General features: G+C 55.7%; 1 protein-coding gene across 2 annotated transcripts in view; it reads left to right on the top strand.

The window, feature by feature from the left end:
* MROH7 (maestro heat like repeat family member 7) overlaps window positions 1-15,108 on the top strand; it is a 59,010-nt gene that overhangs the window by 28,951 nt on the left and 14,951 nt on the right. The window contains exons 6-15 of one of the 2 annotated variants that reach the window (XM_040470358.1): window positions 524-603; window positions 890-1,019; window positions 2,636-2,731; window positions 3,222-3,326; window positions 3,537-3,672; window positions 5,671-5,783; window positions 6,122-6,298; window positions 6,737-6,891; window positions 9,075-9,213; window positions 12,633-12,823. In XM_040470358.1, the coding sequence (XP_040326292.1) occupies window positions 524-603; window positions 890-1,019; window positions 2,636-2,731; window positions 3,222-3,326; window positions 3,537-3,672; window positions 5,671-5,783; window positions 6,122-6,298; window positions 6,737-6,891; window positions 9,075-9,213; window positions 12,633-12,823 (1,322 nt within the window). The remainder of the gene's footprint in view (window positions 1-523; window positions 604-889; window positions 1,020-2,635; window positions 2,732-3,221; window positions 3,327-3,536; window positions 3,673-5,670; window positions 5,784-6,121; window positions 6,299-6,736; window positions 6,892-9,074; window positions 9,214-12,632; window positions 12,824-15,108) is intronic. The other variant, XM_040470359.1, reaches the window with a different exon arrangement.

Below are 15,108 nucleotides of genomic sequence, written 5' to 3' on the forward strand. Positions count from 1 at the left end.
CACTGAAGTCCCCGAAATCATGTTTAGCTTTGGGTCCTTTACATAAAATCCTCGCCCTTGATAACTTCATTTAACTAACGTTAATTGAGCACCTACTGTGTGCAGATGCTAGATCCAAAGTGAGGAGTCATTAGGACGTTTTTAAAGGAATCCACCTCGATCCCCCCAACCCCCAAGAGCCATTCATGGTATTTTTTGCTTTGGGCCGGTCGGCGGCCCAAATATACCTCCTTACCACAAGGCTGCCAAAGCAGTTCTTGCTGACCTGCTGAGCGCCACGCGTGAGGTGTGGCTGGTTAGGGTGCGGGGTGTTTTTGGTGGCCTTGACCTGAGAGCTCAGGACAGGGTTTGAGCAATGAGCTGGCTCTCCCTGCCGGAGGCCCTGTGCGGCATGGAGGTGGGGAGTTCTGTCTAGGCTCAGGGGCTCCTGCGGCCTGAGCCCCGGGAGGAGTGGTGGCCTCGGTCCTGGGGGCCTGCAGTGGCCTTGCCCCCCTCATTGGCCCCTCTGTGGTCTCCTGTCCAGAGGCAGATCCAGGAGGAGCCACTGGATTCCCTCTCGAGCACCGTCCGCTGGCGGGCCATGGAGACGCTGACCCAGCTGAGGTGTCCACAGCCCTCTCCCCGACCCCCAGCCCTTTCCTCACTTCTCTGGGCTCCGTCCGTCTCTCCCGAGGCCTGTCCTTGGTGCCCGCCCGGTCCTGTGACCTTCCCTCCCGCCTCCCCGAGGCCCTCCCCTTTCCCTCCTCCCCACCTCACCGTGCTCAGGCCAGGCCCAAGCCCCCAGCTAGGCGCCCTCCTCCCAGCCCTGCAGCCTTAGCTTCCGGTCTCCCGCCCAGGGGCCCCTCCCTCACTCCGCGCCCTGGTTTTCTGTCTCTCCCCCACCCCCCAGTCACACCCAGCCCGTGCTGGGTGTGCGAGAAAGGTCAGAGCTGGTGGGCACATGCGTGAAGAGTGTGTTCTCCCTGCCCTCTGTGCAGGCCATGCAGGAGAAGGACAAGGCCAAGGCGGAGGCCATACAGGTGAGCCCTCCGGGCTATCAGTTTCCTTCCAGCGAGGCGCATTTCGGAACTCCCAGCGGGGAGAGAAAGGGCATTCCAGAAGGCAGATAGGACTCTTCACACTCCTACTGAAGCTGCCTGACCTTGGGCAGTGTACCTCACCTCTCCTGGCCCGAGCAGGCCCTTGATAACTGTTTGGTGAATAAGGGATCGCTCACCGGGAGCGCTCTGTCCACTTCCGGGCCCTGCCCTACGAGGGGGATGTGAGCATGTGTTGCCATGGCCAGAGGAGGTGGCCACAATCGGGAGGAGGGGGGCTGAGGACGGGGTGAGCTGGGGTGAGGTCTAGAGAAGTAGAGAACCTCGAGGGGGGCTCGTGTGAGCGTCTTCCAACCTCGGCAGGGTTGTCCCAGGAGGAGTGGGTGGAGGTGACCCTTAGGGTAGGCGATAGGGTCAGTGGGTGGGGTTCAGGGGGAGGAGTGTTAGCCCAGAGGGAGGCAGCCCATTTAGCCTTTCATTCAGCAAATACGAACAATGCCCACTCCCAAAGTACCACGGGGTGGGGGACGCAGTACAGGGGGGCGGGGGGGGCCCCGGGGGGGGATGGACCTTGTCAAAGAAGCACATACATAAATGCAAACTAGCAACAGTGGTAAGTGTTGCAGACCAGGCCTCGCTGGCAGCATGAGGGCTCTGGGTCCTGGGAGGTGGGGCACTGAGAGAAGACCCAAAGGAGAGGTGGGGAATCCCTGCTGCCCGGGTAGAGAGCAAGCAGCCCTCTTGCAGTACCAGGCTCAGCCAGCAGAGGTCAGTGCTGCACAGGGATGGGCTGCAGATGGGAGGGAAGGAGGAGGTAGTGGGCAAGTGAGGCTGGCCTGGTGGTTGTGGTGTAACCCGGCTGTGCACAGACTGGGGAAGCCTGGACAGTGGCAACCTGGGAGGCAAATGTGAGGAGCTGGCAGAAGGAAAGGAGGCAGGGGACAGAGGGTCTTCCCAGAGTGGCTCAAACCCACTACTCAGCCTTGTGTATGTGTGATGCCTGCACCTTCCTAGGACAATCCTGGGACTGTGGCGCGGCCAAGGGAAGAGGAACCTGGGGAGAGGTGGCTCCCTGAAGGGGCAGCCTGGAAAATCTATGTGGGTCTAGGAGTAGCGCAGAAAGGCTGGCCCTCCTGGTTACCTGGCTCCTACTGTCCTAGTGCCATTTTCCTACCCAGCCTCTCATTTGCTCCTCATGACTTGAAACTGCCTTGTTGTGTGACGTTGGACAAGTGTTTTGTCATTTGTAAAATGAGAAAACCGCTTTGAGGACAAAGTGATATGGTGGTTCAAATCACCGGGCACTGACTTGGCCCATGGTAGAGTCTCAGTAATGGTGGGGAGTTCTCTGCTTCCTCCTTGAAGGTAGGAGTACATGCTAATAATTATTGATTTGTTGGTAAGGAAATCATAACCCATGCGGGGGTGGGGGGAGTAATTCCTCCCATATCGCACCTCAAGTTAGTCTCAGAGGTGGGACCAGAAAGCGGCTCTCATGGGTCCAAATGCCCCTCCACCCCTCACCCACAGGAGGGGTTGCCAGGGCCGGGGTCTGCTCCAGAGACCCCCTAGTGGCTTGGTCCTCCTCCTGTCCACAGACACTTTACCGACAGACCCTGGATGCCCTGCAGACACTGCTCAACGCCCTCTTTGTCGAGGACCCCACTCCTGCTGGGCTGAAGAGCATCTTGGAGGTGTGGGGGCAGGGAGGAGAGGAAGGACAGAGAGGAAAGGAGACCTGGCTGGGGGGCGGTGGGGAGGCTGTGCCCAGAAGGAGGGGTTTGAGTTCTGGGTGTCATCTCGTGCCAGTGTTCTGCCTCCCTGTCGCTGGTGCAGACCCTTTTCCAAACCCCTTCTCTGTCACTCTCTCCCTATCCCCCGTGTTCCTGTTCTAGCTGCCCCTATCGCTTTGCCTTCTCTACTCTCGTCCCTGTCTCTCTCTTTATCGTGACTCCCCACCGTTCATCTCTCTCCCCACTGGCCTTCGTCCTCCCTCTCGTCTTCCAGTCCTGGGCCCCGTGTCTCCCTATGCTCCAGGAGGAGGAGGAGGAGGAGGGCTGTGGACAGTTGCCTTTATGCCCTCCCTGCAAGCTTCCTGCTGATAGGTGAAGGTCGACCTGCCCACCCAGGCAGGAGAGGCTGGCCTCCAACCTGTGGCTCTGAGTCTCGTCCTTGTCCTCACAGCCCCTGGGGCCCTGGATGAACTCCGGGAAGACCCATGAGCGAGCACGGGCTGTGAACAGCAACGTCTCTGTGTTGAACCACATGTTTCTGACCCTGCCTTTCTTTGTGAGTGGCCCCTGGGAGGGGAGGACACTCATAGGGAGAATCTTCCTGGCTCCAAGGGAGCCCATGCATCTGTCCAGAGATTGCCAGGTGACCCTTGTCATCCTCAGAGGACTCTGCTATCAGGGCCAGACCATCCAGCTCTGGTCACTATTTACTGTATAGTATTATTGAACCTTTAAGACCCAGTCCCTAAAGTTATGACACAAACAGATGTCCTCGGGGTTTCCGGCACTGGGGCTTCTGCTGGGGAGGCTCATCCTTCGCATTGGAGATCCTGATGAGGAGATTGGCCGGAAGGCTCTGGACGGCATCATCATCCTCTACACTATCCTGGAGCTCCAAAAACGTAAGCCCTTTGGCGTGCCTCTGAGGCGAGGCTTCTGGGCAGGTGCTCAGCCTGGGAATCTGCTGGAGCCTCCAGTGGGGTCTGCAGAAGCTGGTAGGAAGTCTCAGTCCCCACAGAACCAGAGGAGAAGGGCTACAAACAAACCTATTTCGATTTAAGCAATCCTTCTCTCCGAGCCCCTCCTCGCCTTCCAGTGTCATTTTTAACAATTATTTTTATTTACGAAAAAATTTTTTGAGAGAGAGAAAATGAATGAGTGGGGGAGGGGCAGAGGGAGAGAAAGAGAATCTTAAGCAGGTCTCACTCTCAGCGCAGAACCCGATGCGGGGCTCCATCCCACAGCTCTGAAATCACGACCTGAGCTGAAATCAAGAGTCAGGCACTCAAGCGACCGAGCCACCCAGGCGCCCAAGTGTAATTTGTGACTCCCATTTGCACAGCCCTACGACCGCACCATATGCCCGCCCGGGCACGGTAGCCCTCATGTGCTGAGAGCCGGGCAAGGCTGTGTCTTAATTCACCACCGCATTCCGAAGGCCCGGCCCTGGGCCTGGGCACGGGGTGGGTGCTCGGTGAATCTTCTATTGAACGAATGAACAAAGAACAGGTCCCACGTTAGCGTCTGGAGTAGCTAAGACCTGCAGGTGGGAGAACAATGCTGGATCCAGCTTTAGGGAGCCGGTGACATGAAATGAGCTGACACAGGCACCCAGCTGGCACTGAACCTAGGGGCACAGAGTCTCCGCTGTTACCTGCCTCCTCCCTTTCTCCACAGTCCCGACCTTGCCCAAGGGACTTCGGCATGTTGTTTCAACTTTCCTGGCTCTGGAGGCAGAGTGACCGGGCAATCTGAAATCACATTTAACTGGGTATCTTGTATTTTCTCTGGTGACCCCCAGACCCGCACTGTTAGATTCTCAAGGGTGACGTGGTTTGTCCACGCCCACTGAGTGTAGCCAGCAGCAAAGCTTGGCTTTGAACCTGGGTCTGTCTGATTCCAGGTGTCAAGCTTCCTCCCTTTACAGACAACCCACACATCTGGTCCATATAGTCCCTCTGCCTCGACGGCCCTTTCTTCTGTTTATGTCTTGCATACCCTGGGGGGGATCCAGGTAGGACCCAGGCTGGGCCACAATAAGGCCTTAGGAAACGAGCCTGAAATATGTTTCCTTCAGCAAAAAACATGCCAGGTCTATTCTAGACACCAAAAATACAGCAACGAAGTTAAATAATCCTCCCTATTGAACTTAGCTTCTTGTCGTCAGGAGACAACCAAATAAACAAGTAATACATAAAGTCAGATGATGGGCACTGAAGGGAAAAAAGGCAGAAAAGGGAGTGTGGGAAGGCCAGGGTAGTGTAGAGGTATCACTACACACGCACCAGGACAGCAAACGGGAAACGCGCAGCTCGCTTCATGGGATGTGCAGCCACGGGGGCCCTTGTGCCCCGCCCATGGACGCATGTCTGGTCCCCACCGGAACACCATTTGTCAGCATCCCCTGAAGCTGAGCCTAGATCCACCCTAGGGCCCAGCAGGTACACCCCTAGCTACGTACCTAACAAATGTGTGCCTGACATTCCCCAAAAGGCACGGACTAGGCATACCAGAATGTTCGAGCAGCACTACCGCTGGAGACGACCCAAATGTCCGTCGGAAGTAGGAGAGAGAAATAAATGCTGGTGTCTTCACACCGTGGAAAGTGACACGGCACCAAGACATCTAACCTGTGGGTTTAGGAGCCAGGACAGTGGTCACCCCGGGTAGGGGAGGGGACAGAGGACTGAAAGGGAGCCAAGAGGTGCTTCTGGGGCGCTGACCACATTCTGTTTCTTGGCCTGGGTGCCGGCTTACATGAACATATTCACTACGTAACAATGGGCCAAGCTGGTTACCTACGATTTGTGTACTTCCTACATCTATGTTTAATAAAAAGTTAAAGAAAAAGGGTGGGGCGGGGGGGGTCGGGCCTTACGGAGCAGGCTTTCTTCTTGCAGGAGCCAGAGATAAGGAAGAGACCAATAAGAAGGAGCTGTATGAGAGCAACAAGCGATTCCTGGGGCCCTACAACCCTGTCTGCCCATGCCAGAATATTCTGCGTGTGATCGCGGTGACCGCCTGCTGCCCATCAGCCCCGGGGCCTTCCTGGGAACAGCCTGCCCCAGTGCCTGCTCCCCGCCTTCCCTCTTTCCAAGCTCAAGTCCCCTTTAAGGAAGCCTTCCCCAACCACATGGGCCCCACCCCGAGTGCCCCGACCTCCCCTGGTCTGTGCCCAGAAGCATACCCCCTCTTCTGGGAGCAGGGGCCATGTCGCCCCTTCTTTTGTAGCTCCTCCCCAAAGGGTTGGACACCCACAGATGAACGGAGTATGCGTGGCCTGCCTGCTGACTTCTGCGTGCGTCGCTAGGGGTCTGTCCATGGGTGTCAGTGCCTCTGTGCCTGTTTCAGGAATTTGGAGACTTCCTGGGACCCCAGCAGGTGAAGGACCTGCTGTTAGCAGCCCTGGAAGGCTTGAAAGGCAGCTCAGAAGCCCGGGAGAAGGACTTGGGGGAGATGATGCAGCTGGCCTCGGAGGTCGCCATCAGCTCGGTGCTGGAGTGGTACCACCACAGGGTGGTGGAGGTGGTAAGGCCCCCTGCGGGCAGGGGCTGGGCAGGGAGACCCCGCAGGGCCTGCTCATCCCTTGGGACCGGCCATCTGGCAGTGGCAGGATGGCGGGTGCCGGAACCCCAAGGCACCAGGGCGGGGCAGGGGTGGTGGTGGTGGTGAGTTCTAGGTGCCTCGACTTGCAGGTGAGAAAGAACTCACTTGATCCGGTGGGGGTGGGGAGGGCAGCGAGGACCCCTGGCTGTCTCCCAGGGAAGGAACAGGCGTGCCGCTCCCCCCTCTCTCCCCCTCTCTCTCCTGGGGCCCTCCTCTCTCTCTCTCTCCTCTCCCCTGCCACTCTATCCTGTCACCCCCACTTCCTGCCTTCTCTCATCTCCATGATCTCCCCATGCCTGCCTCGGGCCTTCTCCAACCGGCCACCCGCCTGCTCACGGCCGCTCCCGGGGTGTGCCCCAGATCCCGGAAATCATGCAGGCCATCCACATGCAGCTGAACCACATCCAGGAGCCACGGGCCCGCGAGGTGGCCCTGCTGCCCGTCTCCCTCCTGGCCAGCTCCTTCATGACCGAGGTGGTGGTGGCCCTGCTCACGTGTCCCCTCCCGCTGGACAGGTACTGACTGAGGGGTTCCCCCCACCACTGCTCGGAGGGTTGGAGCAGCCCCCATCCTGGGCTAGGAACCTGTCCTTCCACCCAGAGAAGGCCCTTGTCCTCCCAGCTGGTCGCTTTTCCGTAAGATCTGTGGTGCTTCTGACAGCCATTCAGCATTTCCAAAGCACTGGATACGTCCGTGCAGGGCGCTAATACCTTCTCTCCTTGGTACAACAACCCCATTCTACAGATGGGCAAACTAAGGGGAAGTCTCTTGTCCTCGGCACCCAGTGAGCAAGCAACAGGATGAGGACCTGAACTCAGATTTGACCAACTCCGAGCCCAGAGCGCTAGGGGTGCCGTAGAAAGGAGGCTTGAGTGTTGGTCCTGACCCTGCCTCCACCTGCTGTGTGGTCTTGGGTGGTGTACTTGCCCGCGCTGGGCTTCAGTTTTTTCCCCTAGAGGCGGAAGGGGAACTACTCCCTGCAGAGTTCCCACCCCAGATGGCTGCTTGTGACAAATAATGCAGCCAGCTGAGCTAAGTGCCTGCCCAGGGCTGGACGCTGCCAGGGGCCGGATGGGCAGAGGGGACTGTGGCCAGAGAGGCCAGACTGACTGCTCCAGCCTCCCAGTCCAGGAAACACTCCCACACGTTTCTGAATGAACAGAACAAGGCAGCAAGTTGTGGGACCCACGCCTTAAGATGGTTGTTTGAGCATGAGGGCAGAATTGTGCAGGGCTGTGTGACGAGGTGTGTCTAGTAGGGACAGCTGGTACCATTCACAGAGGCCAGGGAGATCAGTTAGGAAGGTGAGGGCCAGGGTGATGCATCCCCCTCCTCCCACCCAGAAGAATTTAACCCTTTTTGGCCACCCCACCCCCACCCCAGAGGGTTTCTTCTTGGAATCACTAAACCTTCAGACTCATAAGACCGGCGGAGGTGGGGGGGGGGGGGAGGGCACACCTGACATCAGAGTCACTCAGGATATAGGACAAAGCAATGACAGGGGCTCCTCTTCCCAGGAGTCCTTGCAGCAGCCCATGCAGCAGGCCAGACAGCACTGGGACAAAATTGAAGGCGGCCTGGCTCTCAGGGGCCACACCTCCACTTGCATGAGCCCCAGAGAGAGGGTCTCCTTACATCTTGTGCCCTGGAGGCCTCACATTCCCCACTCGGAGCTTAAGAGCTGGTCTCTTGGGCCTCTCAGGTGAAAGGTATAGGAGCTGCCCTGGCTTAGATGGCTCAGGCCTCCTGGGAACCGCTGTCTCTCACAAAAGCTCTATAGACTTGGCTTCTGGGGTCCCCACGGGGGGGCGAGCCCCGTCCCAAGAGCCACCGCACCCCGGGAAGCTCAATGCTACAGCGTCCTCATCGGTTCTTAGAGTTAATTTATAGTTCCTCCCAGCCCAGATGCAATTTACCAATTGGGTCATTTTTACTATAAGCGATGTTGCCTAGCAACATAGTTGACATACTATCTTTATCATGTTTCCAGGGGAACAGAGCTGGAAAGTTAATGGAAGGTTCACATGCTCATGCAGAAGGGGGAAAGGGTTCTGTTAACCCGTTAGTGCACTGGCTGGTCAGTGCTTTCAGCTCCCCGTGACAGAAGTGCTCACAGGCTGGCCCAGATGCTCCCCCCTGCCTGGAGTACTGACTTCTAGGGGACAGGAGCAGGCACTCCTTGAGATTGTGTGACCAATGCAAGGTCCAGGTCCTAAGGAGCCCTCCTGGCATAGAGGAATGATCACAGGTTTTGAAGGCTGGTCACTTCCTGACTCTAGCTCATTAGCTGTGTAGTCTCGGACTGGTGATTTCACCTCTCTGAGCCTCAACTCCCATCTGTAAGATGAGAATAACAACCCACCTCGAGGGTCATTTGAGAATTCAGTGACCTTGAATGTCTTGAATATCTCGTTCACGGCTATATGCCCAGAGGTTTGCTTAGTGCCTGGCGTATAGCAGGTGCTCCATATTTGCTGAATAAGTCGTGTAGAAAGCACCTGATATGATATGGGAAATAGGGTTTTCAATAATTGTTAGCCCCCTGCCTCTTAGAGAGTGTTTTCTGGACCATTCCTTGCTGACTCACCCATGGGTGCCATTTCGAGGGCATCTTGTCTTCTTCCCAAAACTGCTGGGAGGCTGGGTGGGGCTAGTGCCCTGGTCCCCACTAACCATCTCCCAACCCCTGACCTCCCAGCAACGGCGCAGATATGTGGAGGCAGCTAATACTGTGCAAGCCCAGCTGTGATATCCGAGACCTCCTGGATCTGCTCCTGACGAGCCTGAAGGAGAAGCCCTTCACCAAGAAGGGCCGGGCCTCGATCGTGCCCTTAGCGGTGAGGACCCACCTCGCCTACCCCATGACTGCCTGGTCCTAGGCTCCTCCCTCTTCCCTGCCTGCCGAGCTGAGCTCAGCACACCCAGCTTCTAGGGCCCTGCTCTGCCAGGAACTAGTTGTGCACCTTGGGCACACTTGTCCATCTCTGGGCTCTTGTTTGCGACCCACTGGATGGCCCAGTACTGCTGCTTACAGGGACAGCAGCAGCCTGGGAGGAGGAGACCAAATGACCTGGGACACACAGACCTGAGTCTGAGATCTGGCTTTGCTGAGTTAGTATTTTGTGACCTAAGGAAGTCACTTCACCTCCTTGAGGCTCCGTCTCTGCATCTGTAAATGGAAATGATAAAGTCTGCTCCCTATGGTGGCTGAGAAGGTGGCTGCCAGACTCAGAGGTCAGCCCTGAGAACACAGGAGGCAATGCGACTGCAGGAAGGTGACTGGGTGGGAGGATAGATTTCTCTCCGCTTCTATCATTGGCACCTTGGTCCTAGCCAGCTAGACAATACCCCTGCTCATTTCCCTGCTTCCACTCCAGCTCCTCCTACAATCTGTACCACAGCCAAAAAATCTTTGAAAATGCACCTCTGCTCTTCTCAATACCCTCAATGCCTTCCCATCGCCCTTGAGAATAGCACGGTGTCCCTACCTGTGCTTAAGGCCGTGCACCCTTTGCCAGCCTCACCACACTCCGTGGTCCCTCTTACTTAAGCCCAGCCTTGTTGTTCTTCGTCAGAAGTTCATACACACTATGCAATCTCCGTCACAGGGCCTTTGCACATGCTGTCTCTCTCCTGAACTTCTCTCCACTAACCTAAATCCTACTCATCCCCCAGCTCTCAAGTCAAGCATCACCTCCTCAGGGAAGCCCGCCCTTATCTCCCTGACATGATCAAATCCGTGCATCTTATACTTTGCTTCACATACTTTATCTTGGGAGAGTTTACCCCAGTTGTGACTTGACAATAGTGTGTGGAGTCCTTTGAGTAATCTGTGAGATGCACGAATTCAGTGCCTGAACCTGTTTTGCCCACCGGGGTATCCCTAATGTCTAGCGTATACAGGTACATAGCAGACATTAAAAAAAAAAAAATTGTTGAACTGATTCATTTAGTCAACAACAGTAATTGAGCACCTACTGTGTGCCGGGCACACATAATTTCTGGGGATTCAGCAGAGAACAAGGCATGCTGGTGGAGAGAAGCAAAGACATGGTGGGTGGAGGGGTGGGTGATGTTACCCCTTAACAGAGGAGGACAGTGTTGCTCGGTGACATCCCAGGTCTTAGCCAAGGTCACAGAGCTAGTGAGTGGTGGGGCCAGGGCTCGGACCCTGATCTCCTAGCTCTGAATCCTGCGTTTTGCCACCGTGTGCCTTTGCCCCTCTCCCCCAGCACTGAGTTCTACGAATAAGGCATGGGCACCCGCTCCTTCCCTGATTTGGTCACTCATCGTTTCCTCTCTCAGCTGTTGTGTGTTAGTGTATCCTTGAGTCACCCGTTTGTGCTTTTTGTTCAAGCGTAGTCCGAGCACGGATACAGTGCGGACTCATTGTTATCTTACGGTGTCGACAAACCATTTGAGCAAGACTGAGCCAAGAGCAGAGCCCTGCAGCACATCACTAGAGACTTCTCTTTATCCTGCTGACCGTGTTCTTTGGATACAAGCATTATCTTTGGTCTACTGAAAAATGTAAAGGCTCTGAGTCCCAAAAGCTTAGCTTAGCTTGCCGCTCCCTCACTATATAACCATCTCTAGCCTTGGTATTTAGATCTGTAAAATGGGCAGTAATAGCTCCTGCCTTGTCTATCTTACCTGTTCGGAAAAGTGAAATAGTGTGTGCGGAAGGGCTTCCCGAGCTGTAAAGTACAAACTGCCATTCGTGGTCCCCACCCAGCCCTCCTTGTGTGACTTGTTTCCCTGGGAACATGCCAACTTCACAATCCAAGGCTTTTCCCTTGGGCCGGCTGCCTGGGGGCACGGATCTTGGCCATTTCTTCGTAAAGAAGGCTTCTTTCCCACCCCTCCCCTCATTCACCCTCCATCGCCTGTGGGGCTGGCGGGAAGAGGACCAGAGACCCCAGTTTACAGAGGATGAATGAATCTGAGGCCCAAAGAGGGCTAGGGAGTGATGGACCAGAATGAGCCATCCAATCTTGTGACCCCCGCCTGTCACCTCCCCCTGCCCCTGCACTCTCCTCCTGCCAGTGAGGCCTTAGTGGGCCGAGTGGGAGGCGGGCCCAGGCCAGGACAGACTGCATAGCAGGTGGAGAAGTTGGAAGGTGAGCACCCGTCAGGTCCCAGGGAGCATCGTGGGTCAAATACCAACAAAACCAAGCTTCCGGGACTTTGGAGGGCTGGTGTGGGGAGTCATGGATGGAAGGGGCAGGGGGGTGATCAGTAGGCGTGGAGTGACAGAGTCCAGGTCTGGGCCTCCCTGGCTCCCACTCAAGGCTGGGGTTAATTTCTCTTGGTTGCTGGGCACCAGGGGATCCAGTGACGGTGGCCTGGTTTAATGGGCCAAATTGAAGGGGCAATGGGTGCCCCCTCACGGTCTCTGTGCCTGTGTTATGAATGAGGAAGAGGCAGGGCATCCTGTACCTGGTGTCTGAGTCCCAGACACCTGGGACTTGAGTCCCAGCCCTGCTCCCAAGGGCTGGGTGACCATGGGTGTCTTCTCCCTTCTGAGTTTGTCTCCCCACCTTCACAACGGGATCAAGACCCCGCCTGACAGGGGCACCTGGGCGGGGCTCAGGCGGTTAAGCATCTTAACTTCGGCTCAGGTCATGATCTCAGGGTTCATGAGTTTGAGCCCCGAGTCCGGCTCTGAGCTGACAGCTCAGAGCCTCGCATATACTTCTCGGGTTATGTCTCTCTCTCTCTCTCTCTCTCTCTCTCTCTCAAAGATAAACAAACATTAAAAAAATTTTTTAAAAGACTCCACCTGACAAAAGGTGGGAGAGGATCCCTCTACCATGATTGTTCCAGGGTTGTGTCAACATCAAGGAGGCAGGCTATTGTTCTCGTGTAGGGCTCACCCAGACAGCCAGGAGTTGGGGTGCGGTAGGGGGCGTAGAGAGCTGGGCTCTCCCAATTAAAAAAAATTTTTTTTTAATATAATTAATTTGAGAGAGAGACAGAGCAAGCAGGGGAGGGACAGAGAGAGAGAGAGAGGGAGAGAGACAATCCCAAGCAGGCTCCACACTGTCAGCACAGAGCCTCATGCGGGGCTAGAACTCAGGAACTGTGAGATCACGACCTGAGCCGAAACCCAGCGTCGGAGGCTTAACTGAGCCACCAGGCGCCTCTGGTCTCTCCCAATCCGAGCCCGAGAAGAGCAAAGGTCCACGTCCAGCTTGCTAGCGAAGCGACCCGGGCCCCTACCGGAGCCTGCAGCCAGCCTCCCCTCCGCCCCCAGGCAGCCAGCGGGCTGTGCGAGCTCCTGTCGGTCAGCAGCTGCGTGGGCTTCGTGAGGCGCGTCTACCCCCAGCTGCTCCTGGCCCTGCTCATTCAGGTCCATTACCACATCGGCCTCAACCTGCCTGGCCGCGTGGCTTTGCGCAAGGACGCCAAGAAGGACGCCCAGCCCTCCGTCTTCGTACCGGTGCGGTATGTCCACTGGGGGGGAGCCACCCAGCGAGGGTCCTTTTGAGCGTCGTCAGGGCGATCGATCAGTAGAAATTAGCTTTGGGACTAAAGGAGAAAACAGAAGCACACTTTTACGAGAGCCAGTACATTTCTTCAACAACTGTTTGGGAGCACCTGCTGTGATGTGTGGGCCAGGCTCTGGCTGACACTGGACAATGGCAAGCAATCAGCTCACAATTTCGTTTCTCCCCCGGGCTCTCTAGAGATATTGTTTGTATTAGAGTTGTATCCACGGCCCACCATTTTATTTTCTATTTTTTAATAGAGTACCTTTTCAAATGTTTATTTTTGATAGAGCAAGCCCACGTGCAAGTGGGGGAGGGGCGGAGCGAGTGGGGGACAGAGGATCCCAAGCAGGCTCTGGGCTGACGGCAGAGAGCCCGATGCGGGACTTGAACTCATGAACCGTGAAACCATGACCTGAGCCGAAGTCAGACGCTTAACCGACTGAGGCCCCCAGGAACCCGCCCCCCACCGTTTTATTTTTAATTATTAACCGGTGTAGGTAATATACGCACATGGGTAAAAGTCTCAAAAGACGTTGGAGGTGAGTCTCTTTTCCTCTCCTTACCCAGTGACCCTCCCCAGAAAAACCGGGTTCTTTCATACCCTTCCCCAGCTGGTTTATGCAGAGATAAGCACACATTTAGATTTCTGTTTTTATACCAACGGTAGCGGACTTTACAGTTAGACATTTTTGCTTTGAGCAGCTACTATATCTTGGAGATCATACATGTAGAGCTGCCTCATTATTTTTAACAGCTGCATAATATCCCCGTAAGTGCAGTTTCAAGGTACCATAGTCTATTTAACCAGGATCCTCTCGATTTAGGTACTTTGCAGCCCTTGACACTTACAGATGGTGCTGCAGTGAGCTCGTGTGTATGTCTCTAGGCGTGACTGTACATGTAGGACGAATTCTTGAAAGTAGAATGGGCGTGTCCAAGGGTCCCTGCATCGAAATCTCGAGCTGGGACAGGCATGCGCAGTGGAAAGTGCTGGTGAGCCGTGAGTGATGAAGGGGAACGCGGCAGCACCCCCTGCGGCACCCAGTTTGCCGAAGCGCCCTCCCCAGAGGGCACAGAGTGCAGCCGTGTGTGAGAATGACTGTCCCACGGCTTTGCCGGCACAAGGGAACAGACACGTTTGTCTCTGCGGATCTGAAAGTTGGAAAAAACGCTGTGATTTTCATTCGCGCCCCTGTTATTTTGAATGAGGTGGAAGGTGAAATGCCGTTTGTGTTTCCTGTTCTGTGAGCAGTGTTTGCCCCGTTTTATACGGGACTGCTGGGGATTTTTCTGGTGAGAGCGTTTTCTGTGCTGAGGACGTTAAGTCTTTGTCACTCGTGTTCCAGTTTGTCACTTAACCTGCAACATTTCATGGTCGTTTGCCATCCAGAAGGTTTACGTTTGTGTGTAGTTGAGTTTATCAGTCTTTTTGTTTTTAATGTTCATTAAAAAAAAGTTTTGTTTTTTTTTTTTTTTTGAGAGAGAGAGGATGCAAGTGAGCAAGGGGCAGAGAGAGAGAGAGAGAGAGAGGAAGGGGCGGGGCGGGGAGAGAGAGGGAGAGAGAGAATCCCAAGCAGGCTCCACATTGTCACGTTGGGCTCGAGCTCATGAACCGTGAGATCATGACCTGAGTGGAAATCAAGAGTTGGACGCTTAACCTATTGAGCCACCCAAGTGCCCCTGTCAGTATATTCTTTTTTGGCTTCTGTTGTGTAATGCTCAGAGGGGTACACGTTGAGGGGCGGAGGGCGAGCCCTTGTGTGGCGGGGCTTGAAGTTAGAGCACCTTGGATTTGAGTGCTGGTTCCATCATTTAGGCTGTGTCCACTGGGTAAACTGCTTTAGCCTCTTGGCGGCCTGGTGTTCTTGCCTACGAAATGGGGGCAGTCTTCCTGCCCCACAGGTGTGCTGGAAGGACAAACAGGACCGCATCCCAGCGCGACACCACGTGCCAAGGCCGGGCCACCCATGCTGACTCCGCCAGCACTCGTGAGGCCGGCACCCCTGACTCAGAAAGCCGGCGGGCTCCGGGGCAAACAGAATCAGAGGAAAGCAGAGGAGGCGCTGGGTGGGGGAGGGAAGGGGAGCACGTGGCGGAGAAGTTCTCGACTGTCTAGCGATGAAGAGCGTGGCCTCCCTGAGCCAGGCTGTCCGGGGAGCGTCCCCCGCCCTGCGTAGTGATGTCCACTTCTGCGCCCTGCGGCAGCCCCGCACTTGGACGCAGCTCCGCGTTGGGTCG

This window comes from Herpailurus yagouaroundi, unplaced genomic scaffold, assembly GCF_014898765.1.
Source record: "Herpailurus yagouaroundi ecotype Mexico unplaced genomic scaffold, PumYag 77, whole genome shotgun sequence".
Classification (NCBI taxonomy): Eukaryota; Metazoa; Chordata; class Mammalia; order Carnivora; family Felidae; genus Herpailurus; species Herpailurus yagouaroundi.